General features: G+C 35.2%; 1 protein-coding gene across 7 annotated transcripts in view; it reads right to left on the bottom strand.

Annotated features, from left to right (window-relative positions):
* Nucleotides 1–35: 35 nt before the first annotated feature.
* Nucleotides 36–11,004, bottom strand: part of CCNB1IP1 (cyclin B1 interacting protein 1) — a 34,785-nt gene continuing 23,816 nt past the window's right edge. For 6 of the 7 annotated variants that reach the window (XM_082385060.1, XM_082385061.1, XM_082385062.1 and 3 more), the window contains 3 exons: nucleotides 9,489–9,809; nucleotides 4,247–4,580; nucleotides 36–2,470 (listed from right to left, as the gene is read on the bottom strand). In XM_082385060.1, the coding sequence (XP_082241186.1) occupies nucleotides 2,268–2,470; nucleotides 4,247–4,580; nucleotides 9,489–9,809 (858 nt within the window). In that variant the 3' untranslated portion in view covers nucleotides 36–2,267. Of the gene's footprint in view, nucleotides 2,471–4,246; nucleotides 4,581–9,488; nucleotides 9,810–10,492 lie in introns of all 7 variants that reach the window. The other variant, XM_082385064.1, reaches the window with a different exon arrangement.

The raw sequence follows: 11,004 nt of genomic DNA, 5'->3' as shown, positions 1-11,004 counted from the left end.
TACATGTATTACCTATTCAAAAACAAACATAATTAAAAAAAATTTTTTTTAATATATTTATTTACTTTTGGCTGCATTGGGGTCTTCATTGCTGCACGCGGGTTTCTCTAGCTGTAGTGAGCGGGGGCTGCTCTTCGTTGCGGTGCGCGGGCTTCTCATTGTGGTGGCTTCTCTTGTTGTGGAGCACGGGGTCTAGGCACACGGGCTTCAGTAGTTGTGGCTCACAGGCTCTAGAGTGCAGGCTCGGTAGTTGTGGCGCATGGGCTTAGTTGCTATGCAGCACGTGGGATCTTCTCGGACTAGGGCTCGAACCTGTGTCCCCAGGTGGACACAGGTGGATTCTTAACCTCTGTGCTACCAGGGAAGTCCCCAAACATAATTTTTACATAAAAAAGTATTTGCTTCCACATAGACTATCTCTGAAAGAGACACAAGACACTGGGAACAGTAATTGCTTCCAGAAAGGGGAAGCGAGTGGTTGGGGAATAGGGGTGAAAGGTAGAATTTTCACTCTATGAATTTTTTTTGTACCTTTTGAATTCGTACCATATGAATGTATTAAACTCTTAAATAACTTTTTTTTTAAGTACCATGTAATAGTCCACCAGAGTTTTTCTTTACTTTTTAGTTTTAATCATAGCTTACTTACACTTCAAACTGATTCTGTGAACCTAACAAAGGAAGAAGCAGAGGTTCAGGACAGAAATCATAAATGTACAAAAATTATTTCTTCAAATCACTTTTTAACAAAATTTAAAACTTCATAGGGAAGAAAAACTTTGCAGTCTATAAAATCTGTGTAATTAGCAATGAAATAGGGAGGGATGTTTTTAAGCTTTTAAGTCAAGATTTTTTTCATCCTCTTTCTCACACACCATTTTAACTTTGGGGTTCAGTAAAAAATATTTTTGAAGAGATTTTATATTCTATACCCCTAAAGAAGAAAACATTACTTGCTTGCTATTAAATTATGTAAAGCAAGGGCATTCACTTGCCTTTCTGCAATAACTAAATTTAAAATATCCTCAAATGATTTCAGTATGACTTTTATCACCTAAAAAACAATGGAATTTGGAATTTAGGGTAATTCCATTGTAGTTCCTCCCAAACCAGTAACAATAAATCATAAAATCTAAGACGTAGAAAAGGCTGTAAGGATAATTTAATTCAATCCCTCACTTTACAGATGTAGAAACAAAGGCCCAGGAAATTTAAACTCAAACTTGCACAACTAACAGATGGAAAAAAAAAAACTAGAACCTTGATGTTCTGCCTCCCCAACCAGTATACTTTCAAGTCTTGCCTCTAATAGGATGTAAACTTACTGAAAGTGTCCTTCAAATTTCTTTCTTGGCTCTACATTTTAAATAAGTTTCCTGTGATAGTAGTCAGAAATGATCACTATTTAATAAAGAAAAACAAGGAATAAATCATTAAAAGTATTTTAATTAGTATAACCTCTTGAGATCAACATCACATTGGTAAGTTTTCTGCAGTAGAAGTGCATTCCTAAATAAGTAGACCCAGGGCAACAGCTAGCAAAAGAGTAAAGAAAGTAATTTTACTCTAAAATAAATGCCAAAAAGTCAACTTTACAAAATAATTTTATCAGTGTGAGTTATTTTTAAATAGAAATAGGAACTAAACACACATGCATCAAATTGTACCTTCATTCACTGACATGAGCACACCTCCAAACAAGTTAATACAAGGGCAAATACATTAAATATATACAAATAAATGTACACACCCAAGTAACAAGCTACAGGCTCACTCACTATTTCCTGAAACCAAAATCTTCACATAAACATACTGTCAAATGCAGCAAAAAAACAATGTAAAGGAACATACATATACATGTATGTATAAATACCAGAACCCAAAGTGACATGTAGCCATATAACATAGATGCTTATATAGTATGTTTAAAAACATGGCCTAGTCAGAAATAGCCCAGACAGAAACAAATGGTGATCTACAAAATACCCAATAATATTGTAAGCTTTTCACTACCAGTGAAAACTCAACAGTTCACCCTAAAATTGAGTTTAATAAAACGCTTACGCCTTAAAGAATAGAAACAGAAAAGGAAACCTGATTCTAAAGCCACCCACCACTGCCACTGAATCTCTTATAAGTTGAAAATGTGAAGACAACTTCGAAGACTCAATACAAACACAGAGAGGTTGGTGACTCTTATCTAAAACAAAGATTATTTACTAAATGAAATCACTGAAAGTAAACAGAGAAACATTCTGTAAGGTGAACTAAATTCTTTTTACTTTAAAGGCCCTGCTAGAGACTTGCTGCTGCTCTAATTCATTACTTGGGGAGGCAAAATTAAAAAAGCTGTTGGTGGGTTCAGGTGCTGTGGGAGAACCCACAAAAAATGGTCTGAACTGAAAATCTCCATCTCCACCACCCCGATTTCGAACTGGTGTACTGTCCAAAGGAAACTTGGAGTTGTTCCCTAGGAGAAAAATAAGGGAAGAACTTAAGCATCTATTTCCTTACAGATCTTTTGGAACAAAAAGACAAAGTCATTCAATAAATATTGTAACAGAACTCAACTCCTATGAGATGGATAAAACATAAACCTTGGATAAAGAAAAGGGCTATGATGGTCCCCTCCCCTGACCATAGTATATATACCATACCTTCTTCTGTGTGCAGTTTCCAATGATAGCCATTATCTCATCACCAAAAGTAATTTAACACAATGAAATACTTTAGTAGAGCTAGAATTTATAGTACCACAATTTCATTCATTATCTATTAATCTACATCAAAGGAATATCATATGTATTCGTGTGTGTGTGTGTAAACTTTTGTTTAAGAACAAATCTTTTTTTATGATTTCCATAAACACTCTGGAAAATATATGACAACCATGAAAACCTGGCACATATTTATGACCCGAGATCAATTAGAATAGCCTTAGAAAAACTCTACAATAGATCTAATAAAATAAGCATTTAACAACTTCCACTGAACGCATCCTTGGCTTTAGTTACATAACTAAAGGATAATGCTGACTATATCTGCTTCAAGCCAACGATGGTAGCAAGAGGTAAAAGTATTAAAAAGGTAAGTGTGCACAAAAAGAGGAACAGGTAAGAATTGGTGAAAATGAAAGAAATCGAAATAAATGTGGATAGTGACAAGGAAAAAATAAGAACACCTATAATGCCCACAAAAAATAATACTTTGATTGACTATATGATTAACTGAAAGTTAAGAAGAAACTTATTTTTGTTTCGATTCTCATATCTGATACTTTTCATCTCATTACTTCATGCCTTTTCTAGGACATCGTCTCCTCCCCCACAATAAAATTCAAAAAATGAGGTTTTATAAAAATCCGGCTCAAGAATTTTTACTTTTTTGTGTGCCAAAATTTATTAATAGCATAGTAAAAACTATTGGATTCTGTTATATCAAGAGTAGTATAAAGGGGAGAACTCAGGAAGAGATATGAGATTCATTGCATCTGACAAGGCATCTAATAAGCAGAAAAGCTAGACTGTACATTTCCATGGGGCAGGAATCCTACCTGGATAATCCTTATATCCTCATTGCCTAAGATTATGCCTAGCAGCCTGGCACATGAATCATGTTTGATAAATATTTGATGAATGTATGAATGAATAAACAGAAGAACAAACAAACCAAACAACCGACAATAACTTAAGAACTGTACAATCAGTATGATTGTCATGTGAAAGAAATTAAAACATGGCCTTCTCAGAGGATAGCAAATACTTAAGAGTGTGGGCTCTGAAGATAGCTCTGTGACCTTGACCAATTAAACTTTCTGTTCCTCAGTTTTCTCATCTGTAAAATAGGGATGATGATAATAACACCTACCTCATAAAGTTTTGAAAATAACACAAATACATGTAAAGTTATAATAGTCTCTAGCACTTAGTAAGGAATCATTAAATGGCAGCTAATATTATTATTATTATTGCAACTAAATAGCTTTTCATTTGAAGTGGCAATTTGCAACTTTAATTTTGGAATTATTTACTCTCTGTTCAAATAAATTGAAGATATAACTTAAATGTAAGCAAATAAAATAGATAAAAGTAATGATGGGCAGGTTGAGATGCAGATGAAGAACTTAGAGCCTACTACCACTCTAAGTCTCTGGAGTCTCCACTAACTGCCTGGAATTATGCAGGGCACAGTGTGAAAAATCACTGATTTAAAGAACAGATATTGGATATTACATGTCATTTCTTACCTAATGGGAAGCCAAAAACACCAGACTGTGCAATCATAGATGGTTCAAGGGTACCATCTTGGTTAGCAATAGTGATATTTCGTAGCCTAAGGCTATCATAGAGGCCTTGGAGCTTTTGATACTGGCGATTTCTCTCCATAAGTTTCTCAGAGATGTCACTGAACTTTTTCTTGTATTCTTCTAGCACTTTCTTCATGGAGGTGACCTCCCCTTTCATAGAGGTCAATTCTATATCCTTGCTCTGTATTTGCTGCATATATATCTTCTCCAACTGTTTCAGATGGCCCTCAGCCTTGCTGAAATTGTATTCTTGATAGAGACGCTCCTGATGTACCTGTCCCAAGAGAGAAAAGAAAGATTTAAGGTAATAAATGCAAAGTTGTATATTTTAACTTTATACTGATACAAACACAGAAAGAAAAGAAAGACACACATACTGAGATGTTATTAAAGTTTAGAACCAGGTTAAGAAGCAATTAGGATGTACAATAGGATGGTTATTATAGAAAATAATATGCCATGTCACTAAATGCATAGAAAAAAAATTTGGAGGAATATTCTCAAACCACTACCAGACTACCAAAAAGTATTTGTTTAACCTTAACAAGTGACATGTAGCCCAAAGGTTTCTAGTATATAATACTATATTTCAAGTAATCCATAGTGTGGATAACAGATTATAAGATAGCCCCCAATTATCCCTGCCTCCTAGCACTTATATCCTCCCCTTGAGTGTGGACAGGACCTGTGATTAGAATACAGGAAAAATGACAGGATATGGCTTCATCAGTACATTACATAAGAATATAGGGTTTGTCTTACTAGCACACTCTCTCTCTTGCTGGATTTGTGGAAGCAAGAGGCCAAATTGGAAAGGCCAACAGGCAAGTAACTAAGAGCAGCCTCTGGGCAATAGCCAGCAAAATACTGAGGTCACAGTGACTTTATGCATAGACTTTACAACCTTCACAAAAATTAACTCGAAACTGATTACATATCTAAATGTAAAACACCAAAACTATAAAATTCCTATAAGTTAACATAGGAGAAAATCTAAATGACCTTGGGTTTAGTGGTGACTTTTTAGATAAAATACCAAAGGCACAATCTATGAAAGAAATAACTGACAAGCTAGACTTCATTAAAATTAAAAATTTCTGTTCTGCAAAAGACAATGTCAAGAAAATAAAAGACAAGCCACAGACTAAGAGAAGATATTTGCAAAAGACACATGTGATAAGATATGTAAAAAATATTTGCAAAAGACACATCTGATTAAGAACTCTTAAAACTCAACAATAAGAAAACAACCCAATTTTAAAAAATGGGCCAAAGACCTTAATAGACACTTCACCAAAGAAGATATACAGATGACAAAAAAGCGTATGAAAAGATGCTCCACATCATATGTAACCAGGGAAATGTAAATTAAAACAATGAGATACGACTACATACCTATTAGAATGACAAATTCAGAACACTAACAACACCAAATGCTGTCAAGATGTAGAGCAAAAGGAACTCTTTGATTGCTGGTAGGAATGCAAAATGTTATCGCCACTTAGGAAGATAGTTCGGCAGTTTCTTACAAAAGTAAACATACTCTTGCCATACAATCCAGCAATTGTGCTCTTTAGTATTTACCCAGAGGAGCTGAAAATGTATGTCCTGCATACAGATATGTATAGCAGCTTTATTCATAATTACCAAAAGATGGAAGCAATCAAGATGTCCTTTAGCAGGTGAATGGATAAATCTAACAATGGAATACAATTCAACACTAAAAAGAAATGAACACCGTCAAGCCATGAAAAAACATGGAGGAAACAAATTCATATTAGTAAGTGAAAGAAGCCAATATGAAAAGGCTACAAACTGTATTATTCCAATTATATGACAGTCTGGAAAAGGCAAAACTATGGAGACAGTAAAAATATCAGTGGTTGCCAGGAGTTGGTGGTAAGGAGAGATGAACAGGTGGTGCACAGAGGATTTTTAGGGCAGTGAAACTACTCTGTATGACACTGTCATAGTGCATACACATCATTATATATTTGTCCAAACTCATGGAATGTACAACCCAAAGAGAGAATCCTAATATAAACAATGGACTTTGGTGGGTGATAGTGATTTGTCAATGTAAGTTCATCATTTGTAACAAATGTACCACTCTGGTGGGGTATGTTGATAATGGGGAGGCTATGCATGTGGGGGGACAAGACATATAGGAAAACTCTGCACCTTCCTCTCAAATTTGCTATGACCCTAAAACTGCTTTAAAAATAAAGTCCATTAAAGAGAATAAAAAGGAGGCCCTCAGTCTGATAGTTCATTAGAAAGTGAATGCTGCCAACAACCACATGAGCTTCGAGGCTGATCCTTCTCCAGTCAAGATTCCAATGAAACTGCAGCCCTTGTCAACACCTTGACTGCAGCCTTGTGAGACCCTGAGCAGAATCCATGCGTAGACTCTTGATACACAGAAACTGAGATAATAAACGTGTGTTGTTTTTAGGCCACTAAATTTGCTGTTTAAGCCACTAAACTTGTTATACATCAATAGACAACTACTACACACAGAAACCAATTTTGGCTTATCTTTGGATTCACTGTCCTTTAAATATTGACAGAAAGCGAAATATGACCACTCTTTTTTTTAACCATTTTTTAATTTGCCCATTCTATATAGTTTGATGTAACTCTTCCAAGTCTGGGTTACCAGTCCCTATTATGTGGTCCCATAGCACTTTCTACTTCCTTTATCATTATCGGCATGAAAAATGTATTGTAAATGTCTGGGTTTTTTCTTTATCTTTATCACCACTAAACTGTAGCCTCCTTGAAGCTCCTTATATATTGTTCATTACTGTATACCCAGCACCTAAGACGGTGCATGAGATATAAGTGTTTCCTGGTATTCAAAAAACTATATGTTGAATATATATATATACACATATACATATATACATATAGAGAGAGAGAGAATGACTAATAGGAAAAAAGTGAATAAATGAAGTAGAGAAAAATCATTACTGGCTACTAATTCATTCACTGGTTTCCACCACATCTGAAAAGATGAGAACAATACCACATGTTCATGTTCAATCAATACTACCCTCCAAATTGGAATCTACTTTAGGACAGAGTGCCTATTCATTCAGTCAATAAGTATTTACTGAGACTTAAGACCAGTAATGATGGTCACTGAGGACCCAGAGAAATACAGGAATCAAAACTTGACCTAAAGAGCTCTCCTAACTAGAGAAGATGAACAAATATATAAATAATTACAATACAGGATAAATAATACAACAAAGGTAAGCATAAGAAGATATAGGATCATGTAAGAGGAACACCTTACCTAGAAAAATATAATGATAATATTTACTTGACAGATGACAAATAGAACCTTTAAGATGCATTATTATAAATGCATATACAAGATATAACAATATACTCAAGGACATGATAAAAGTTCCCCACAAGAAAACCTTTCTAAGAAGGAGCCAAAGGCAGAAATCAAAACGGGAAAGAAATAAGTATGTGAATTTGAAGATAAGAATGCTCATCACAGCATTTTTTAAAATAACTTACAAATTATGATACAATCCAATCATTAAAATTATGATTACATCAAATACACAAAAATTTTAAACTTCTGTATGTCAAAAAAAATCAATGAAGACTAATAAAAGGTAAGTGGAAAAAAATTTTCTAGCAACATCTGAGTTAAGTATATGTATAGAAAGAATTCTTTCAAATCAGTAGGGAAAAGACTACAGCAACTAAAAAAACAAACTGAAGCAGGCAATTAATAAAAGAAAAATACATTAAAAATACAAGAAAATGTGTTCATCTAAAAGTCATCCAAGAAATGAATATTCAGAGAGCAATAAGATTCTATTTTACCCATATCTAATTGGTGAGTAGAAAGTATGGAGAACAAGCACGCTCCTACACTTCTTAAGGGAACACAAACTGACATGATCTAACTGGAGGGCAACTTAAAAATACTACAATTATTAAAACTTTGAAATGTTTAAATCCACTTTCAGGAATTTAAATTTAGCAAAAAATTAACAATATGAATTTCATGATAACTGCTCATCACAGCATTTTTTAATAATGGAAATAAATTATGATATATTATGACCATTAAAATTATGATTATAGAATGGCTAATTTTTAAATATTTAATAAAATGCTCATAACAGGCATAATATATTATCAATTTACCTGGCCACAGAAACAGTGTCTGTGGTATTACCCTATTTTTGTACAGACAAAATATATATATTATTTTGTCTATATACAAAATATATAGACTATATATATATATATGCAGAAAAAGTCTAGTAGGGACTTCCCTGGTGGTCCAGCGGTTAAGACTCTACACTCCCAATGCAGGGAGGCCGGGCCCAGGGAATTAGATCCCGCATGCCACAACTTAAAGAGCCAGCATGCCACAACTAAAGACCCCACATGGGGCTCCCCTGGCGGCACAGTGGTTAAGAATCCGCCTGCCAATGCAGGGGACACGGGTTCGAGCCCTGGTCCAGGAAGATCCCACATGCCATGGAGCAACTAAGCCCGTGTGCCACAACTACTGAGCCTGTGCTCTAGAGCCCGCGAGCCACAACTACTGAGCCCACGTGCCACAACTACTGAAGCCCGCACGCCTAGAGCCTGTGCTCCGCAACAAGAGAAGCCACTGCAATGAGAAGCCCGCGCATCGCAACAAAGAGTTGCCCCTGCTCGCCACAACTAGAGAAGGCAGCGCGCAGCAAAGACCCAACGCAGCCAAAAATAAATAAATTAAATAAATAAATTTTTTAAAAATAAAGATCCCGCATGCTGCAATGAAGATCCTGAATGCAGGAATGAAGATCCCGAGTGCCGCAACTAAGACCCAGGGTAGCCAAATAAGTAAATAAATAAATATTTTAAAAAGAGAGAGAGAGAGAGAACAAAAAAAAAAAAGAAAAAGTCTAGCAATACACAAACAAAAATATATCAACATTGGTTATCTCTGAGTGATGGAATTATGGATGGTTTTTTATTTTCTTCCTTTTGGATTTTCAACAATAAACATATTACTTTTGAAAAAAAGAAAATTTATTAAAAAGAAAGTTTTCCATACATTCATTAAAAAATAAATACAAACACAGCGAAGGAAAAACATTAGAAGCTTTCACACGTGCCTCAAATCATACTCTCCAGAGAAACTAGCCTAAGCACTAACCTGATACGTCCAGAAGGCCAGTGCTCGGGAGCTAATGTCCAACACAATCTCTGGTCGAAGTCCCGCCAATACCATGGCTTTATATTCCTCTGATGGACTGAGTTCTGTGCGGACAATATCTAACTTTCCAGAAAGAGTACTGTTGCAGGCAGGGCAGATAGCTGGTGAACGACTAAACTCACCACTGCCATGCTGATCACAGAATATATGAGAGCAGGCAGTGACCCATGCATAACCAGAGAGCTTGATGCGACACTTACGATAGTTACAAAGCAGCATGTCTTCACACAAAGACATAATAGATAATAAGGTTTCCAGATGCTGAAAAGAATCCAAAAAAGGGGTAAATGAAAAAGTCAAATTGCAGTAAAATTAAATAAATAGATAAGTAAATAAAACATGTTTTTATTCTATTAAGACAAAATAATGTAACTTTTATTAGGCTTTTGTATTTATTATAATAAATATATAATATTGATTTCAGTCACCCAACAATACTGGGTTCCTTCTTTGTGCAAACCACTACCAAGGCCATGAAAAAACTTTTTAAGGAAAAAGTTAAAGACACAGGTGGTTCCACATCTTACTTACAAGTCAAAAATAATATGTTCATGGAAAAAAAAGGCTTAGGAACATTTACAAAGTACAAACAAATAAAAATTAAATTACTGCTTTTTGCCATTCCTCAACACCTAAACAAAAATCCAAATTTATTACCCATTCATAGTTCTCTAGAATATTTTAGTATCACTTCTCACACTTGGCAGATATAAAAGTCCAGGCACTGATTTCAGGCATTCTTTAATGCAAAGTATTTTAAGTTATGTTTTTAGGTTTTCATATATGCTGATTCCTCAGATTCTTTACCTGTGCTGCCTTGACTAAAAAAGAGTAGTAATCTGATAGTATTAAATGGAAACTAACCTAATTCATCCAAGCAGTTGACATTATGAAGCCTGAAAATCTATATAAAAGCAGGTTTTAACACCAATTAAACAACTCACCTATTAATATAAATACTATTCAAAGCTGCACTCCTATTTCAAACATTTGAAAAACCATATAAATACACAAGTTATTTTTCAATATAGTGTTCATTGTTACTGGAGTTTTACTAATCCAAACTAGGCAGCAGTATTCTGAATATACCGAAATTAGTCATATATTGTATAAAATAATAGTAACACACCAATTATACACCAAGGGAAAATGGTCACATTTATGAACTGATAAATTCCGTCAAGAATGTTGCCTTGGTCATGGGGTGAACAAGGATGCTCTGACACCTTTACCCCAAATGCCCCAGCTGAGGGTGTCTCCACAGGTACAGGCACCTGGCGGCCGGAGTTAGGAGGCCTATTTTCCCTCCGGCAGGGCAATATGCCGAGGGGAAGCAGAAGAGATGGAAACAGTTTGGAACCTGAGCCCCTTCTCAGGCAGAGGGAGAAGCGCAGCTAATTCCAAATTTTCCACAAGGTGGGAGAAAGAGCCAATTCAGTGAGCTGTCCAAGTCAGC

The sequence above is a fragment of the Balaenoptera borealis genome (genome assembly GCF_965194805.1).
Source record: "Balaenoptera borealis genome assembly, chromosome: 3".
NCBI lineage: Eukaryota > Metazoa > Chordata > Mammalia > Artiodactyla > Balaenopteridae > Balaenoptera > Balaenoptera borealis.
This window is presented reverse-complemented; position numbering and strand designations above follow the sequence as displayed.